This window comes from Babylonia areolata, chromosome 3 (assembly GCF_041734735.1).
Source record: "Babylonia areolata isolate BAREFJ2019XMU chromosome 3, ASM4173473v1, whole genome shotgun sequence".
Taxonomy (NCBI): domain Eukaryota; kingdom Metazoa; phylum Mollusca; class Gastropoda; order Neogastropoda; family Buccinidae; genus Babylonia; species Babylonia areolata.
The window spans coordinates 14,346,988-14,367,499 of NC_134878.1; the positions used below are offsets into that span (position 1 = coordinate 14,346,988).

At 37.6% G+C, this 20,512-nt stretch overlaps 3 protein-coding genes across 3 annotated transcripts in view; 2 read left to right on the top strand and 1 right to left on the bottom strand.

The window, feature by feature from the left end:
• The first annotated feature begins 50 nt into the window (after positions 1-50).
• Positions 51-7,529, top strand: LOC143279756 (iron-sulfur cluster assembly 1 homolog, mitochondrial-like). The gene is made up of 4 exons (XM_076583884.1): positions 51-167; positions 2,403-2,456; positions 3,590-3,695; positions 4,889-7,529. Exons 1-4 carry the CDS (start codon positions 84-86, stop codon positions 5,035-5,037), a joined length of 393 nt encoding a protein of 130 aa, XP_076439999.1. The 5' UTR covers positions 51-83; the 3' UTR covers positions 5,038-7,529.
• Positions 7,530-9,548: 2,019 nt separating this feature from the next.
• LOC143280466 (exosome complex component RRP40-like) lies at positions 9,549-15,303 on the bottom strand. The gene is made up of 4 exons (XM_076585120.1): positions 15,112-15,303; positions 13,627-13,776; positions 13,005-13,156; positions 9,549-12,100 (listed from the first exon to the last, which is right to left on the bottom strand). The coding sequence occupies exons 1-4, from the start codon at positions 15,301-15,303 to the stop codon at positions 11,884-11,886; spliced, it is 711 nt and encodes a 236-aa protein (XP_076441235.1). The 3' UTR covers positions 9,549-11,883.
• A 1,229-nt stretch (positions 15,304-16,532) lies between these two features.
• Positions 16,533-20,512, top strand: part of LOC143279757 (uncharacterized) — a 46,627-nt gene continuing 42,647 nt past the window's right edge. Inside the window, exons 1-2 of the mRNA XM_076583885.1 lie at positions 16,533-16,703; positions 19,579-19,657. Coding sequence (XP_076440000.1) covers positions 16,575-16,703; positions 19,579-19,657 — 208 coding nt within the window. The 5' untranslated portion in view covers positions 16,533-16,574. The remainder of the gene's footprint in view (positions 16,704-19,578; positions 19,658-20,512) is intronic.

Sequence of the window (20,512 nt, forward strand, 5' to 3'; positions counted from 1 at the left end):
GATATATCATTGTGCAACTTGGTTCGAAAGACGCATACAGGAAGTATCAGCAGACAAACCTTACTATTTACGCAACATCGAAGATGGCTGCTCGGGCCATTGGCCGAGCAACTGTGCGGGCTGTTTCGAGGAAGAAGCTCACTCCACAGAGAGCTCCGCTCGTACTGGTAAGCAGTTTGTGTTAATCTTATTTGAAATGCATTATGTGTTGTTTATGTGAACGTTTATCATTGCCGTTATATTCGGTCTTACGCAAGATTGTTATTGACCTTCAGTTGAGTTCATGGCTTCAGACGTTCAGAAAGCTCATGATCAGTGAATTTAAAAAAAACAAAAACAAACAAAAAACAAGATCGTAAGAGGACGATATATACGACACGTAGACTATAAATTTGAAAGGCATTCCGTATCCCATCATAATACATAACAAAAGTATTTAGTAACTGGTATGGACTTTCGGTGCCCCCATTCAATAAGAAACAGGCGATTTCGGTGATTATGAAACTAGGTTTCATATGTATACATATTATATCAGTTTCAGTTTCAGTAGCTCAAGGAGGCGTCACTGCGTTCGGACAAACCATATACGCTTTCAGACAGTGATAACGATGAAGCATTGAAATGATTTATGTAGCACACGCTGATGCTATTTTAGTATTGTTTTGGGCTTGAGCTATAAGAACTTCACAAAATGATGATATGTAATTGAATAAGATTGGATAAATCCACACACCAGCAGTCATGATATTACTTTTAATGTGCCACATGCAAGACCACAGCCGTTTAAAAGACTAATATTATCAGAGCATTCAAATAAAAAATGCAAAAGTTCTGCCATAAGTCTTTCACCATATTGGCATCCCAACTTCTCTTCAAAATATATGACTCAATATGACATAGCATTCAGTCTTCCTCTGAATTAGATAATCTATGGAGAATGTGGAGTATACATTTTACAGTTGATTGTAACTGCCACAACATTGGACATTATAATGATAATAGAAAAAAAAAATCTAAACTCCAACACTCACAGGGTGCTGTTGGAGGGTGGTCTTTTGTTCAACCTTTGTCACGTTGTGAGTGCGTTTGACTTGGCTTTGTCTGTTTGGAGGCTAGGATATTGTGTCAAGTGACTTAGTGAGTGATGAATCTATGGATGAACATTTTAATTTCCAAATGGATGAATGAATATGTATTATAATATATTGTTGTGTTGCATTGGAAAGAATACACATTCATGGAAACACACACACACATACTCATACACACATGTACACACACATGTACACACAGACCACACACACACACACACACACACACACACACACACACACACACACACACACACACACACACACATACATGAAATGCATTGAAAACAAAGCATGCACGCAAATAAACTCTCTCTCACATTGTCTCTGTCTCTCTCATACGCACACATTCTCTCCTGCATACACAGAATTGAAATTCAAATGCACTCTCTCTCTGTGTGTCTGTCTGTCTGTCTGTCACACACACACACACACACACACACACACACACACACACACACACACGTGTGTGCACACTCACACATGCATGTATACTGACAATGAAAACAAAACTTCTCTCTTTGTCTCTGTCTGTCTCTCTCTCTCTCTCTGTTTATCTATGGATAGAAACATAACCAGTGTAGTGATTCACCATGCCCTAGATCTATTCAACACTTTTCAGGGTGAAATTGTTTTATTTTTGATTGTATGAGAACCTTCCGAAGGTCTTTTAATTATTTTTGATTCAGTTTCTTGGGGGCATCTGCCCCCTGCACCCTTCCAGTGGTTCCCTTTCCTTTTACCCCTTCCTCTAGATATACTTTTGACTGCTGATTTGTTTTAAAGGTTTTCAATTTATGAACTATGAAATGGAGTCCCCAAATTCCCCCTGCTTGTTTCAGTAAATTTCATGATTATAGAATCTCATGTCTTCAAACTGAGACTTAGTAAGAGAAAACTATGTCATTGGGATAATACTAATAGATAATGTTACTGTCAATGTCAACCATTTTGTGTAGGTGAGTTTGTCGTATGGAGGTGCTCCTCTCTTTTGTCTTTGGAGGTTGGCATCTCTGTTAGCCAGGAGAAAGGTCTTAGAGGCCTTGGTTTGAAATTATGCAAGAAAAATGAACACTGATTATTTTAAGGTGGAAAATACAATGACCATTTATTGCTTGATAGCTACTTGGTGGAGAGAGGTGTGTGTGTGTGTGTGGGGGGGGGGGATGCGGGGGGGGATGCGGGGGGGGGGGGGGAGTGGGGGGGTATGGTTGTTTGGGGGGGGGGGGGTATAGTTGTTTGGGTGGAGAGAAGTGGGGGGATGCTGTTAGGTTATCATCACAGTGAATTTTCTTGAAAATATATTTCCAGACACAGAATGCTGTGACAAAGTTGAAGACCTTAATGGAAGAAAAGCCAGAGATGGTAAGTTGTATATGTATTATGTCATTTACCAGACCATCACAAAGAAAACAGTTATTGCTTCTGGTTTTTCTGTGCGCCAGTCTCATTATTGTTGACTAGAATACATTGCTTCTAAGTGATACCGCAGAACTATTGATTCTGATTATCAAGTAAATTGTCAATTTTTCATAAAAGGTTTATCCATGGCAGAGTGAAATAGAAATGAAGTTTATAATCTGAATAAATTTGGTAGCATGGTAGAACTTAATATGTATATCTTTCATTTAGTGACCAGTCATTTTCCCCACATTACAGGAGAACTGTTGACTGTTTTGTGGATGGTCTCAGGACATGGTAGGCTGGAGAGTATGGTAGGTTTGTACTTTTGAGGATAGGATTAGATAGGAAGGAGAGTGAACACCGATTGTTGATTTGAAGCAAATGGTTTTTGGGAGATAATTGAACAAAAAGGAAGATTTTATTAACAGCTGAAGTTGAACACAGGGGTGTTTTGAAACTGGCGAAAATTTTGGACAATTCATAATTTGTTATATTTGTACTTGGTTACCAATGTTATTATTTTATGCTATGACAGTATGAGCAAAACTAGATTTTTTTGTTTGTAAAATTACTTATATAATCACCCTTTATGTGCAGAAATGGTTTGTAGCATTGCACACTTGCATGCACAGAAAATTCTTTAGAATTTTTTATATCCCAGCAAATTAACATTACAGTCTGAACCCTATTTCATGCTAAGCCTATTTCATGCTGCCAAGGAATGTTTTGGTCACGGAGGGTAATGATTTCTTTTTTTTTTTTTTTAATGCTAGCATGCAAACTACTAAAAGAAAGTATATATATCAGGTTATTATAACCTGCCTGTACTTTTCTGACAGGAAAATGAACAGGCTGTCCTATAATGACTTTGAAAAAAAAAGAAAAGATTTTGTGATAAGAATATTTCTGCCTTGACATGACACTGACAGAAATTTCCATCCTGGGGCACTTTTTTTGCACACCAGAAGGGGACAGAAATTTCTGTCCTGGGGCACTCATAGGGTTAATCTGAATGTATTTGTAATGTTTTTATTAATATTATTATCATTTTTAATTGGGGTTTCTTTTAATCTTGGATTTGCCATGTCTCGCAGGCGGGTGTCAAAATAGGAGTGAAAACCCGTGGGTGCAATGGTCTCAGTTACACTCTAGAGTACGCTGAGGAAAAGGGCAAGTTTGATGAGGAGGTGATCCAAGATGGTAAGCAGTGTTTTTTACTCAAGTTTTCTTTCGATACTGCCAATATCAAAGACTGAAATTTGCTTGTTGCATGAATAAAAAAAATATTTTAAAAAAAAGAAAGAAAGAAAATGTTTAAACCAAATGTGTTCTTTTTAGATTGTTGGTAATGCCTTTTTTTTCTTTCTTTTTTCTGATTATTATTTAATTGTTAATATTTTTCCACTCAAATTATTGAACAGTGCTTTTTCTAATTCATATTTGCAGCATCGGCTATTTCAACACACTACTTCAGAAACAACAAATATTTTTGAGTTTTCAGGGTTTTTAAAATTTTATTTCATTTTATTAACATTTAAAAAAAAAATAATTGGATAAAGATAGCAGCTAGTGACATGTTGACATCATTTTGGGGGAGACTGAATATTTTTTTTTATAGGGTAAGGGGGGGGGGGGGGGAAAGAAACTAAGAAATAACTTAACAAGTATTATCCTGATATAGGACAGAGTGCATATGCACTGTCAGTAAATCCACACTGTTGAGCTTAGATATAATCATTTAATCTGGTATTGTTGTGGAAATGCTTTGATATCATCAACTTACAAAATGATCAACAGATGTGTGTGTGTGTGTGTGTGTGTGTGTGTGTGTGTAATGATAGATGAATGCAGTCTTTTTCTTTTTTTGTTTGGATCCCCCCCCATCCCCCATGTCCCCTCCCCCACCCCTTCCTCTCCACATTTCAATATATTTTACATTCAGCTCCACCTCTTTCTCTGCTTTGTTTCTTTCAGTATTCTTCTGTAATTTGTTGCACACATGCAGGTGAGGAGAGACCAGTTGGGAGTGGAGGGTGGGGGGGACCAAACAATTGAGTCCATTCACTTTTTGTTCACCCATATGCGGGATGTGTCCTGTAATGTCTGATTAACAGCCAGATACAGCATTCTCATTCAGGTCACTCGCCTGTAACTTAGTGTAAGACTATTTTTGCATTCGCTGACCAGAGAATCAAAGCACTGAAGGCAGACTGTGAATATTGAGCACTGAAGGCAGACTGTATAAAGTGAAAAGAATATTCTGTGGATCAGTTAAGTACATTGTGCCATTATTTGTTTAGTCTGTGGTATACCCACACACACACACACACACACACACACACACATATATATCATGTGTGTGCCTCTTGCCACAGTTACCTCGTGTGTTGCAGGTGTCAAGGTGTACATCGACTCCAAAGCACAGCTGACTTTGCTCGGCACAGAAATGGACTTTGTAGAAACAAAACTGTCGTCAGAGTTTATCTTCAACAATCCAAACATCAAAGGAACTTGTGGTTGTGGGGAGAGCTTCAATGTTTAACGCCACGACAAGCGGTATTTGAGCCCGCACATGCTGTGTTTTGTGATACTCATTTTTGGACCTGTGCTCAGCAACTTCAGAGCTGAGGAGCAACTGTGAAAGCATTGTTGAGGCGGCAATCAAAAAACAAAACAAAAAACAACAACCAAGGATATTGATTTTAAGGAGTCAATCCAGCTTGACAGACTCCTTTGTTTCATTTTATGTTATTGTTTTTTGTCTGTTCTCAAAGTGTTGTCAGCATTTAATCTAGATTCATGTAGATAATGATTTTAGGTCCATCTTTAGATCTGATTGATGAACTTGGAACATGAGGGCCTAGGGCGTCTGAAAGCCCCTCCCAAGTCATGTAAATTGTTCATGCTTTGGGTCTCAGGTGAAGAATGGCATAATAGGTTTCAGTAACATTGGAACAGGATGTGAATTTTTTAACTGTCCAGTTAGTATTATTAAAGTGGGTAAAAATAATTAAATATGCTCAGTTTCTGTCACCAAAACATTAAAGAGCCAATATTGCAGTTGGACTTCATGACTTCCAGAAAGAAGGTCACTGCATTCTTAAAGTGAAGCTGAGGAGGGAAACTGCTGTTTGAGCTTCTGTTTGCCAGAGAGCAATATTATGTGACAGGGGTGACCTTCATTTTTTTCGTGTGTGTGTGGTCTTGCAAGCCATTTGGCACGGTATTGATTTGCTGTCCAGAAACATACCCGGTGCTGGAAACAGCTGTTGTTGAAAAGAGATGGTGCGATGAGGGTAAAGTCAACTGAAGTGGGATCATTGCCAATCCACTTCAGCACTCTGCTTTGCTCTGTGGAAGTGATGGTTTTATTTTGCTTAACATTCTGTGTGTGGCTCCACATGAAATGCATTCTTCTGTTCCTTCTCAGAGATTATTTAGAAGCCCCATAAAGATGTATCACGGGGATAGTAGGAAGGGGAGAGGGTGGTGGTAGATGGGAGAGTATTTTAACTTAATCATTCTTTTTTTAATATGTTGCCTTTATTCTGGAGTAGACCAGTTAAATGAGAAAGGTAAATAGGAAAAAAAATTTCATATCTTGTATACATACTGTGTTCAGGTGAGCTTTCCTTCTGTAAAATGTCTCTGCAAGTTGTTCAGCTTGCATTCTGCAATCTCATTTTGTGTGATTTGAACTAGTTTTCTGCCTGTGAGGTGCGTAATTGCTAGTTGCACACACACACACAAAAAGAGTATGTATCCTTCGGCAGTCTTGGATCCAATTAATTCATCAATATTTTCAAGTTTAAGTATACATTTACACACATGCATAAAATCAACTAAATCTTAACTAATTTTTAAATAGGTTTCAACTCCCACACGTGCAAACACATGAACTCTGTCCACAAACACATTTTGTTATTCTGTTCTACAAAACTTGGACCATAGAAAAATTCAGTTCCAGATATGATCACATTATCAGTTGTTGACAGGTAATAGTTCTTTTGAGAATGTGAACACCCAAATTTTAATTTATGTACATAAGTGTGTGTGTGTGTGTGTGCCTTTTGGGAAGTCTTTCAATGTACGTATGCATACATGTGTGTCTGAAGAGGTGGTGGGGGGAATGCATGCTTGTCAAGTTTTGGACTGTCCTTGTGTGCAAAGACCTAATTTTAAGATCCATTCCTTAGCTTGCAGTCCATCTGAGTAACTCAGTTTGTAATCAGCTTTGTGGAATCCACATGAAATCTTCGGTAGCCCAATGGATCATGGCAGATTCTTGGTGACTGCTGGCTCTTCTGTGTGCCAGATCATATTAGTTTAGATTTTTTTTCCCCAGTTCAATCCTGACTCTCACAAAAAAAGAAAGAAAAAAAAGAAAAGAAGAAAAAAAAAAAAGGTGACAGTAAAGAAAAGTGCGATTACTCAGCTAGTGCAGGGTGCTGTGCCAGATTTAGTAAGCCCAGACTAAGTTAATGTATTGTGTATGCAGATATGTATGCTGTGTGTTGAAAGAAGTTACCATGAGACGTGTGTGTGTGTGAGCATGTTGTGTTTTCTGATTACTGATTTATTTACCTCTCTCTTGAATTGTGTCAGTGATTTTTATTTCAGTGTGTGTGTGTGTGTGTGTGTGAGATTTATTTACCTCTCTTTCGGATTATGTGTCAGTGATTTTTATTTCATTGTTTTATGTATGTGTGCGCACATGTGTGTGTGTGTGTGTTTTCCAGATTTAAAAAAAAAATGTATATACACAGACATATACACTTATATACAATATATATGTTAGCTCTATAATTTGTAATGTTTTTGGTTCTTTTCATTTTTTGTGTGTGTTACTGTTAGTATGTCTGGTTTTGGTTTTAAAAAACAACAACAAAAAACCAGAGAGTTTAAGAGAAACGGACACACACACAGACACATTGTTCGCTTTAAAAGACATTGTCAGTGAGTGAGTCATCAGCCAGATTCAAATCTGTTTGAAAGCAGGTGGATGAGGAATAATGAATAAAGTGTGAAATGTCAGCAATCCTGTTTTCTGTTTGTGTCTCTGAAGTCTTAGCTGAATAAGATTTCAGCTACCACTGCTTTGCATTGACAAACATTAACTATGAAGCAGTTTCAGTTTCTCAAAGAGGCGTGACTACATTCAGACAAATCCATGTATGATGCATTACATCTTCTAGGCAGATGTCTGGCAGCAGTATAACCGAAACACCTGAGTCAGGCCTCGAGTCCGTGCATTAGATTTGCGTGCCTATCAGTGTGGTTTCTTGGCAGAATTTTTCCAGAGGACAGCGCTTGTTGCAAAGGGGTTTTTTTTTTTTCAGTGTAAGTGCATGTTGCACATGCATGAGATCTGCAGCAACTCACACCGGAGATTAGAAAAGAGAGATAAACCACTTGGAGAAATTGCTGAAGCCAGGCAGCCTGCGCCGCGGCACGTATTCATTATTCATGAGCTGCCTTTGCCCCGCCCAAACGAAAGGAAAGCGTCAGTCGAACACAGTCTCCTGAGTGATTTTATAATTTGGATTACACCTTTTTTCCCTTTTCTGTTTGCTTCATCCCACGCAGATGTCAAACTCAATTTTGTTGTGAATAACATTCCTAAATATTTATATGTATTGGTTACTTTTATTTCCCTATCACCACAGCACCATTTTTCACGAGTCGAAAGATGACCTCCATTGCGGAAAACTATAATATTGGTCTTAACGAGATTCACTGTTTGTTGTAGTCTGTCTGTTTCTTGCTTAAGGGCATTTAATTGATTTTGTAACCCTATGGGTGTGTCAGACAAGAGAACAACATCATCAGCAAATAGCATTAAGAGCAAATCTGTTGCGCCAGGTATCATTTGTATTCCATGTCTCCCCTTCTTTGATAACTCCACTGCCAATTCACCGATGAAAAAGGAAAACAGCTGTGTGCTTGGCATACAACCTTGTTTAACCCCTCTTGGACGCTGAAAAAAGTCTGAATAAATACCTTGGTCACGAACACATACAAGTACAGAATCGTAGATGCTTTTAACAGCCATGTAAAACTCCCGAGAGAGAGAGACAGAGACTTAGAGAGAGAGATAGAGCACAATACAACGGTCTGCTCGGGCAACATGAAGCGTTCGTACATATATGAATTATATATATGATTATGTACATATAGATATAGATTTACATACTGATAGATCTATATGAAATTATGTATGTATGTATTCATGTATGTATGTATAGACAGATGTTAGAAGAGAGACAGAGCTGAATATGTGTTTTATGTTTTGATTTTTTTTTTTTTTTTTTTTTTTTTTTTTTTGAAGAAATGGTGATGTAAACCAGAAAGTGTGAAGAAAAAGTAGCGTTATGAAAACGCAGTTCAATAATTTATAACTGTCTCTCTCATGTGCAACATTGCGCTGGGGGGGAGGGGGGGGGGATTTGTTGGTGGGGGGAGCTGCTTTATTTTCTTTTTATATTATCTACATTCAAGCAGATGCAAACGTGCTAAAAACCAAAGCAAAAATGAATCGGTTTTCATTGTATACAGCGAATCTTACTACACGTGCGAAATTCCAGGCGTAACTTAACTTTCGCTTTACTGCAGCTGAACCGTCGAACCGACCAGTTTCCTTCGGGTGGGGTAGGAGAGGGTGATTTACCGCCACCCTTCCACACTGCGTGTGTGCCCCAAAACGGCTTCAGCACTGTTATAGACAGTAAGAAGGGGCCTGCCGCGAGTGGTTTATCTCTCTTTTCTAATCTCCGCTCACACACTTAATAGGTAAACACATATCTCTGTGAATTTAATATTGGAGTTCTTGTTGTTGATAACATCTGTTTTTGACCAATTTTGAGAGGAGTATTTGGAAATCCAAAATAGTAATGAATCCAATCATATGTATCAGTTCCACAAAGGGATTTTTATTTTCAGTAATATACATTTTGATGATATTGTTGCACCATGAAATATCTATCGTGTTCAGAATCTTCATACAACAGTCCTCAGAGTCAAGCCTTTGCTTTGATATTTTTATTATTATTATTATTTTGTCTGTGTGTATGTAAAAGATGCAACTGACATGATAAACATGTGAAAATTTAATGTGTTACAATGCTTTGAAATGAACTGATTCTAATTATTTGTCAACACTGATTACTACAATTTAAAGAAGGAACATTACAAAGGACAAAACGTGTGAATCATTTTTTACCCATTTAAGAACTGTATCTGATAGTTCCAGTACATGCAGTCCACCAAGTAATGTATTCATAACTTCTGTCGATAGTTCCAGTTCAATAACACTACCCTTGCTATTGTAACCATGATTACAAATGAATCACAGGATTGTACCTTTGAAATAAACCATAAACACATTACAATGACATGTGAAGAACAATTACAGAGCTTAAAAAAATACAAGTTCTATTGTGACCACCCTGTTCTCTCTAAATCCAGTGTGTCGGCAAGCCTGAGCCAAGCGTTGCTGAGTAGGATAATTTCAGAGGGTGAGATCTGAAATTAGGTCAGAAACAATTGGATGTGCACACTTCTTAGACACAGTTTGTCGTCACATAATCAATTTCATCAATATGTATTGGCCATTATCGTTGAAGTCGCGCATGCTGTTACCCATGATCACAATATACAAACTTTAAATCACTTATGTACTGCAGTGTGACAGTTCCATTCAGTTCCCTCGACATGGGCTACAAACAACAATAATGAATAGATAAGGTTGTAAAGCCAACAGGTTAAATTAAAAAACAAAAAACAAAAAAAAAAACAGGTTTAGCTGAATCATAGGGCTAGCTGAATAATTAAAGACAGATGTTTGTTTCTTTCAGAGGTTCACAAATTACTTGCAGATGAAAAAACAGACAAAAGAATCTTAAACAGTGTTTGATGTCATAATGGATCCCAACAGTTAATGTTTAAAAACATAGCTTCTGATAACACACGTAAATGTGCATTCCTGCATTGCATGTTGATGAAGCGGTCCTTGGGACATCATAAAAATTTCTAGAACAAACATAAAAAAATAGTGTAAACATGGATGGAAACTGTCAAAAGCAAGGATCATTTGGTGATTATAACTAGAAGGTAAGACTGCCCTTGTATTTAACTTATCGGAAGCTATGTTATCGATAAAGTGATAATGATATCATAACCAAACTTAAAAGGTCACAGACTTGTCAGCAGGTACATACCATTGCTATGATGATGCTTCTTCATTTATATTTACTTATATCAGAAGCTACCCATGTATAGGTCCTTGTGCAAAGCACATTCTCTTCTTTTTGGTCAGATGTTAAAGCTTAATACTTTAGGAATTTTAAATTACCTTCCTCATCAACATGCAGCCATGCATGTAGTTCAGTTTAGCTCAGTAACTCACGGAGGTGTCACTGTGTTCGGACAAATCCATATAATCTTCACGATATCTGCTAAGCGGATTCCTGACCAGCAGCATTAACCAGTGCATTTGGGCCTTTAGACAGTTCTAACCAAATGTTTGAACTTATGCCTACAACAACTAATAGTAATTAGTAGTATTAAAAAATCCTTGTACGCAAAATAAAAGACAATCCTGATGTAATTATAACAAGCTCAAAGAACATTTAAAGCCTAGCAAAATGAATGGCGGTGAACAGTTTATAAAATTACTTCATTTAATAAAATCAACAATAATATAACACCCATATCTCCCCTTTGTAGCAATATCGATTTTTGCAGACATCCTTAAAATCTATGCACAATGTCACATGTGTACGCAAACACACACACCATCATACACATGCATCTCTCTCTCTCTCTCTCTCTCACACTCACACATAAAACCTCGCTCTTCATCACTCAGACACATGGCTGGATGCAACGGAAGAATTATTAGAGCTGTTGACTTGCAATCTGGGGGTCTTGGGTACAAATCTGGCATCACCAACTGGTGTATCTAAGGTGGAGACTTCCTGATCTTGCAGGTCATCATGTGCAGACCTCGCAATGCCTTTGTCCCTTTCATGTTGGTACACATGCAAAAGATCAAATACGCACATTAAAGATCCCGTAGTCCATGCCATGTTATGGGTGCCTGTGTGGCGAAACAAAAATGATGATAACACAAAAGCCCACTCATCAATATGCGTGAACATGGGAGTTTTAGCCAATGAATACAGACTGAAAACAAACTTTCGTCTTGTTGAAAATCCATACACACTACCAATGATGCGCACCATCATTCAATGCACCAATTAATGTCACACTTTTTCTGATTCACTGTCAATGACATTCTCCCTTTATCTTCTCTCTCATGTTTATCTGAATCTCTCTCTCTCTGTCTCTCTCTCTCTAGCTGTCATTGTGAAAACAAACATGAACACTGTCATTCAGCTCCTGCTAAGTCATCTGAGAGCTGACTGCACATGGCCTTGATCTCTTCGTTGGTCATGTTTTCAGACGAACAGATGGCATTCACCAGGGCTAGAGTCTCCTTGTTGGTCCGGCCCTTCACCCACACACGACCGTTCATTCCCACCACCACTTCGAATGGAAATTTGTTGCCCAGCTTCTTCATTAGACAACACTCTGTGCTGATCAATCTGTAAGGGGAAAAAAAGAGTAAAATATTCATTGCACCATGTTATTATGTCAAAGAAAGAAACAAAGTCAAGAAAATTAAACAACCTAAAAAAAAGGGCTTCCTTTTGCACTTGTTTACGCACACACATACACACACACACAGTACACGCACACGCAGATGATGTACAGTACAAAATTTACAGTACAATAAATTTCGTGGGCTTTCATGTTTCAAAAAGCAAACCAGACCCAGACTGCAAACACACATTAAAATTTAAATGCTAAAAAAACAAAAACAAAAAATGCATTCAAAACTCTTCACTCCTAAATAAAACCCGAACACACACCACTAAGTCAGTGATTCTTTCTGTTTGTTTAAATTAGCTCTCCAGAATGATTGCAACAAGCCTTGATTCTTGAAAATAATTTCTGTCTTTGCAATGTTCAGGCTTTCCTTCTTGAAAAAAAAGTCTTTCAAAAAATTTGTCCTTTTTCAAAAGAATTTCTACTTATAATAATGTACATTTATTTAGCGCCCTTTCTCTGTAAGAACTCACAGCGCTTTACATGAAAGAAAAAGTTACAAATTACAGGAATCATTCATGAACACTCTTTCTCAAAACCCCTCCCTTCCCCACCTCCCTCCCACTCTCCCTCTCTCATTCATTATGCATCCAAAGTGAGCTGACAGGGATGATGCTGGAGAAGAAGTCTGAAGGAAGCTGAGAGTGCTTACAGATAGGTTTTGCACAGATGAGTTTTTAGTGAAGAGTGAAAGGCAGAGACAGAATCAGATGCACAGATATGATGAGGAAGGTTATTCCAAATATGAGGAGAAGCAATGAGAAAAGAACGTTCACCGTGGGTTCTTGTACTGACATAAGGAAGTTTCAGAAGGTAACAATATACATACAAATTACTCACTTTCTGACCAGGTTGAGGCTTGTTTTGAACAGGAACCCCCCGCTTCTGACCACCCCCATGCCACTACTGCGACCATAGCCATCAATGCACACCACTTCTGGTTCCATGTCCTTGTTGGCAACCAGGAGGCGGCAGTATAACATGTCACCCACCTGAAATAATGCAATGTAGCACTGTCAATGGGAGGTGCTGAGGGTGAATTGGTCAGGGGTTGGGACTTCTGATCCAGTGTTCACCTGTGATCAAGGCTCGCTCCAAGCATGGCGTTGTGTCTCTGGGAAAGGCACTTTACTTCGATTGAGGACAAACCTTAACTTTTAACTTCATAATAACATTAACAATAACTGCTGTTAATATCAACAACAATTATGATAATGATAATTCTAATAGTAATAATAATAATAATAATAGAATTATGTTGTGCATTTAAACATCTCAAAGTAAAGAGCTTTATGATTACAAAACATACAGTGATACAAACCTAAAGTGTTGAATCAGACACAAACCACAGAAGAATGCCATCTAAAATACATGAACACACACACACACACACACATATATACATGCAAATATGCCAAGGACCAGAACAAAACAGAATCAAAGAATACAGGACTGGACTTACCTTGCAGTCAGGTCTGTTGCGTTTTGTGGCCCCTTCAAAGGACAGATAGGACAAGCTGGCCTGCTCACTTCCTCCAATGTCCACTCGGAAGATGTCCCCGGCCTTCTGTGTGACGATGCCAATTACATGCTCCCCTTTCACAGGCACATACTGCAGTAAATCCAGAAAGTTACAATCACACAACTTTTTAATTTCAAGTTCAATTTCAATTGATCTGACAAAACAGAACGTTTTACTGCAAATAACAAAACAAAAATCTTCACTTTGAAATGCCATTATAGTTATCAACCTGTATTCAAAATACTTGGGGGAAAAAAATCCACATTCATTTCCCTTCACAAAAATGTTTACTTTCATTCTGTATCTCCTATAGTTTTACAGTTAGCATTTAAAAAAAAATTTATTACCCCTGAAATCTCAAAATTCCCAGGCAAGGGGAGAGCACTTTAAAAAAATCATTTTTTTCAAAATTCTCTGGGACTGAATGGCTAATGGTTGAATAGACCACTGGCAAGTTCTGTGCTTACATCACTTATAGAGGTGCGTCACATGATCTGTACTCTTGAAGTTAATTAGCTCTCCAAAATTCCGAGCAAAAAGGAGATCAAGACAAGCACAACATGTGAAACAGCAGCTTCTTTGTTCAACCGTTTGCTTCATATTTTGGTTATCTTACTGTGCATTTGATGACACTTCATTGTACAGTGTTTTGTTGGAGCAATGGAGGCTATCAACTGGAGGACAGCATATGCTTGCTGCTTTTGTCTATCTATCCATCACCTTTGGTATTGCTCATGCGATTTCATGATGCACATGCAAAAGATCCAAGATGGCCATGGAACTCTCCAGTTGTCAATTAAAGATGACTGAATTCGCAAAAAAAAAAGGAAGAAAAAAATAACACACACACACACACACACACAAAACACACACCCAAAAAACAAAAACAAAACAAAACAAACCAACCTTTCCAACAACTACACCCCACCTCCACCTTCTCCCACAGTGCAGGAAATTTTTCAATGATGAGAAAGTTAGCTACCTTCAACACAAAGATGAGTTTATTTTTTCTTCTTTTTTTTTCTCTTAAAAAAAAAGTTGCTGTTTTTCTGCATGTTCGGTGGCACTGACTCACAAGACGGTAACAATTTCAATTTTTTTGGTCAAGGTCATGCCCCTTAAAGAAAAAAACAAACAAACAAAAAAGACTTTTTTCTGTCATTTTCTGATTATACAGATTGGTTGGATACTTCATCTTTAATTACATTACTGTAAGTTACTAACAGACTGTCACTGCTGACATGTACTGATGTATGCAAAACAAACAACTCTGCAGAAAAAATGTATTACGTTAATGAGCCGAGCAGCCAACAAAATTCTAACCCAACTGCTACCACTGTTAAGATTAATAAATCATTTTCAAATCGCTGTGCAAGAATTGCACCAGGAAAGTGAAACTGAAAGAAGAACAAAATTTCAAAGTACCCTTTTCTGGTGAGATTCGATCCAGTAAATATTTGGGTCTCTGAATTTCAGAACCCCAGACTTGCACACAAAGACATCTTCACCCTCTGTCCGCAAACCTGGGCCTAAAATGATCTTCTTTGATTTTTCGGATTCTGTTAAATCTTGTATTTTTTCGCCGGGCAAAACAATCCGACCCACGTGTGCGGCCATTTTGTCACAGCCGATGATATAACTTTTGAACGCACTCTATCCAAATGCCTCAAAATTTACCCAAACTGACCAAAATTTACCCAAAGGTATGTGCCGCGTCTTCCCACTGAACCAGTCCCTCTCCCTGTCTTTGTTTCTTTTTCTGTCCGTATGTCCGTCTGTCTCTCAGTTAAAACACACGTACAGCTAGAGGCTAGGCGTTATATAAATTTATTTTATTATCAAATATTATCAACTTATACAACCCCTACTTCAGTCCTTTCCCTAATTGAAGATCTCTGTCTGTTTGTCTGTCTGGTCTGTCTGTCTGCTGTCTCTCTCTCTCTCTCTCTCTCTCTCTCTCTCTCTCTCTCTGTGTGATATCAAAAGTTCATCAAACATCGTTTAGTTGTCAACAGAATGTCACGAATATTCCTTTGAATAATTTGTGACACCAGGGGTAGTTTCATTACAGTATGTGTTCTATGTAATTGACAAATATTTCATACCTGTTTGTATGCTTGAATATTTTGAGCATCGGACTGTGTGACTGAGCTGGACTGAAACAATAATTCCATTTCTTTGTGCATTCTTCAGTTTCATGTCCTAGTTTGACAATTTTAGTAAGAAAGCTTTTACTTGCTAATCTATATATAGATATCCTATTGTTTATATGGATTACACATTGTCTTCTCTTTCTCAGTGTCTCTGTCTGTGTGTCTGTCTTCCCGTGTCTGTGTCTGTCTCTCTGTCTCTGTCTCTCTGTCTCTGTCTGTCTGTCTCTCTTGCCCATCACCTTTCTCTCAGCTTTATAATATCATTGAAAAATTGAAAAAAGAACAGAACAAAAACAACAAAAACAGCAACAATAAAACAACAGCAACAACAACAACAACAACACTCACACACACACACACACACACACACACACACACACACACACACACACACACACACACACACACACACACACACACACACGCATACATATATATTGTCAGTTCCAGATAAGAATATTATGTTCATGTTTGATTGGCTTTATGATTGCTCAGCACTTTTTGTGATTCAAGTTGCACACCAATTTTTAAAGAGACTGCGTCATTTGACTGTTTTTTCAATTGTGCAAAATAGATACAATTAAAAAACAACAACAACAACAACAACAAAAAGTTCAAAATAGTGAGATTTTGTGTGTTTTTTAATTTTTCACAAAATTTTGGTTTTTAGATGATTATGGCGCGGAAAAAAAATATGCACAGAAAAACAATCTTCCTGTTTAAATTGGATTGAAAATGCCTAGAGAGCGCCAACGCCGAAGTGCTGCCATTCGGGTTTTCTTAATAACTGGTGTTGAGCAAAATGAACGGAATACTCTTGCGAAACACATTCAAAAACTTGGTGCTGTGTACAGTAAAACCGAGGTGAGTTCTCCGTAGACGGACTGTGTAACCGTGGCTCTGGCAGTGTGTGGAGCTTTCGGTTCTAGTTTTTTAGGTAAGGGGGAAGCAGAATCTTGACCTTCCATAAACCCTACACACTGATCAGACATTGAGAGCCTACCCAAGCTTTGTGCAAAACATAGACATGAAATGGAATGAAATAATTAGGCAAAATATACAAATCACAGAATCACAGAAATGTTTGGCTGTAGGCTAAAAGCCTTTTGCCCTCATAATCAGTGTCCATTTATGTGCTTTTGGATCACTTGTTATGAACAGACCCCTGTTTAAATCTGGCATAGTGTATACTGCATTTATCTACAGCTCAATAAAGATTTAACTCTGTGGAAAATACATGGTCCTTAAACTTTTTGTCAATGCGATTTTTGAAGGCGTTTACTGATGGTGCATTGATGGTGTCATAGAAAAGGTTATTCCACAGATTTATGGTACGGTTAGTAAAGAACTTGCGGAACTGGTTAGTTACAAAATTAGTTTTGTTTATTTTGAAGTTGTGCCCTCGAGTTTTATCATAGTTAGCCATAGTAAACAAGGAAGAGGTAGTGCAAGGATCATAAATATTGTGCATGATCTTATATACTTCAGTGAGATCACCTCTTAATCTTCTAAACTCTAGGCTAGGCATATTAAAAAGAGCCAGGCGCTCCTCATAACTTTCTTGCTCCCCCATTGACAGTCATCCACTGTCCATACCGCCTTCCCTACCATAAATGTGTATAATTTTTATTTGTATTATTTTCTGTTGCATTCTTGTATACATGCACATCATGTAAAATGGTTGAAATATGTGCATTCATGTCTGTGTTTGTATGTTGTTCTTGCTGTTGTTCTTCATGTGCTGTTGTCTGTTGTAAAGGAAATGTTTCCTGTTCAAACATACACAACAGATGTCAGGAAACAGTTACAGTGAGTGTGATAAAATGGAGTAGGTGATTATGTAATGTTTTGGGGAAATCCATTTTCATGGTAGACTGTAGAGCGTGCATGTTTCCTGTGATATGGAAGCCAGCAAAGATGGTTTTCCGAGTTGGGTGGTAGATTTGACAGGATTTACCTCTTCTGGTTTATGTATTTGTGCCATGTGTCTGTTCTAAGTGACAAGTATGTGTGTGTGTGTGTGACTGACTTGAATTGGGTTTGTCCCCCTGTGTTGACCAGCACACAAAGAGCTCTCAGAGCTGGATACCAGCTTCCTTATCTTTCTTTTTTTTTCTTTTTTTCTCTGTTTATTCATTTCCTTTTCTTAAAAATCATAGATAACATATATGTCATCATGTGTGTCTGAAGGAATTTGTGTACCAATAACTATAAGTTTTATCTTAGGTACTGTATATTTGTTTGTCAGTTGAGAGATGGGCCTTCATCAGTTCATGTGTGTGAGTGTCAGACAGCAAACTGTTCCATGTGGATTGTGTGTGTGTGTGTGCGTGTGTGTGTGTGTGTATTTATATATATATATATATATATATATATATATATATATATATATATATATATACGTGTTTGTGTATACATACAGGCATTTGCATGCTTGTGTTGGTGTGTGTGCGTGCATGTGTGGATGCACGCGAGTTCACTGGGCATGGCCCATTTTAGAGCTTTTTTTTTTTTTCAGTCATTTGCCTTCTATCTATCTTTCTCTTCATTGTACACACACACACACACACACACACACACACACACACACACACAGGGTTCCTTGTATGTTTCGTTTTACTATTCTTTTTTTATGAAAATGTAATAAATACACAAACCTATGATAGGCCTTGACACACAAACGTATGATCGGCTGTCAAGGCCTAATCATGACATTGGGCTTTAGCAAATGTCAGTCTTCTGCTTATTGCTTTTATGTGTGCTCTTTTTTTTTTCTTTTATTTGTTTATACAGCAAAGAGAATTTCACAAGTGGTCAAGCTGATCATGGCCACAACACAAAATATGCATTTGAAAGATGTATGTACTAATGTAGGCCACTCTTTGTTTGAGCTACCAGCAAGTCTGTTGATTTGCTCATTGCCCTTAAGGCTTAACGCCTGCATGTCCAGGGCAGAACAACCTTGTATTAATTAGTGTTGTAAGCTTTTGCATCTGGTTGTACATTCACTGTCATTGCCTTATGGCAGTATGAGCTCCCCCATTCTACTTTCAACTTTTTGTGGGAAATTCATACATCATAGAGACAGGATAGATCATAGATTCAGAATTATGGCATATTAATTTGCAGGCACACACACACACACACACACACACACACACACACACACACACACAGATATATATATATATATATATAAAGATATATGGATGTCAGGCAGCCATTAGACATTGTGCATCACTGCTTTGTCATCTATTGTCAGCTTGAAGAATAGGAAAGACACATATTCTGGTGATTTAGCTCCTCCCCCCTCCCACACACCCCTGAATTACTGAGGCAGAGAGTGTGATTTTTCTGTTGGCATCGACAGCTGGGCATTACTCAAAGAGAGCTGTTGGTCAGCTTACGCTGTTGTGGGTGGGAGAGCAGTTCTGTGAAACATAACAGTGCCAATTTTATATTGTATGCTCTTGCATGCTCTTCCACTCAACATAATTTTAAAGTGTTACCCCACTTTCTGGTTTTAAATTTTAGAGGGTGTGAAGTATATACATGAAAATTTGAAACATAGTATTACTATTAGTATTACAGTATTAGACAGCGGAAGAACTTTTAAATCCAGCGTTTTTGAGTGATGGGCAGGGGTAGTCTTGTTTATAATACTAGAATGACACTGTGATACAAATTATGTTCTGTAAATTATCCTGTTGGCATTTTTCCATTTCTGTTTTTTGTGCAGCACTTTCAGAGCAATGCAACTCACGTCGTTTGCGGAAAGCTCATCCGTTCAGAGAAATTTCTTGGAGCATTGATATTGGGTATGTACATTACTACATCATACATACACATATACATGAATTTATGCAAGTTCAAAAACTTCAGTAGTTTAAGCATAGTACACTTGTGTAGTTAAGAAGACATTATATTTATGTGTGTACAGTGATGGAAAACATTATTTATCTTCACTTTCTGCACACATGTATACAACGTAGCAATGAATTGATGTGAACAACACAACAAACTTCTTAAATCAGTGTTTGTGTTCTTCTTCTTGTGTCAGTTTATAGAACACTGAAGTTAAGCCCATGTCACAGTCTCAGTCTCAGAGTCTGTGTCTGTGTGTATCTAATGTTTTCTGGTCTTTTTTAGTTTATAAATTAGCCATGTGTCTGGTTCTCTGTGAGTCTACATTCTCTTTTCTCTGTGTCTCTCTCAGGGTGCATTCTAATCTTATACTTATGTTACTACAACAGGGTTTCCTTAGATAATTCAAAAGCTTAGGACATAGTCCAAGCAGGAAAATCAAGAGGACATTTTGGAAATGCATACATATTTAATTGTTGGACAAATCAGCCAGATGCTTAAAAGAATTGACTTTTCACTAATTCAGTTTTACTTTTCAAGTACACATTCATTTTAGAAAAGAAAAAATTGCTAATGGTAACAGTAATTGACTTTTCACTAATTCAGTTTTACTTTTCAGTCACACACTCATTTGAGAAAAGAAAAATTGCTAATGGTAACAGTAATACTAATACTCAGTATTACTAATAGTATACGGTGACAGTAATATTGTGGATTGTACTGGCAAGTGAAACATAACTGGAACAGATAAAGTTAAAAAACACTTTTTTCAAAGTGATATCTTGTAACTTAACTTTAAAGAGTGAGAA

Bases quoted from the DNA above. Each gene is read 5' to 3' on its own strand.
- LOC143279756 (XM_076583884.1), top strand. From the start codon at position 84: ATGGCTGCTCGGGCCATTGGCCGAGCAACTGTGCGGGCTGTTTCGAGG. The intron at 2,457-3,589 runs GTAAGTTGTATA...CATGTCTCGCAG, and splicing joins TGGAAGAAAAGCCAGAGATG to GCGGGTGTCAAAATAGGAGT. The intron at 3,696-4,888 runs GTAAGCAGTGTT...CGTGTGTTGCAG, and splicing joins TGAGGAGGTGATCCAAGATG to GTGTCAAGGTGTACATCGAC.
- LOC143280466 (XM_076585120.1), bottom strand. From the start codon at position 15,303: ATGGCCGCACACGTGGGTCGGATTGTTTTGCCCGGCGAAAAAATACAA. The intron at 13,157-13,626 runs GTAAGTCCAGTC...GCATTATTTCAG, and splicing joins GCAACAGACCTGACTGCAAG to GTGGGTGACATGTTATACTG. The intron at 12,101-13,004 runs GTGAGTAATTTG...TTCCCCTTACAG, and splicing joins AGCCTCAACCTGGTCAGAAA to ATTGATCAGCACAGAGTGTT.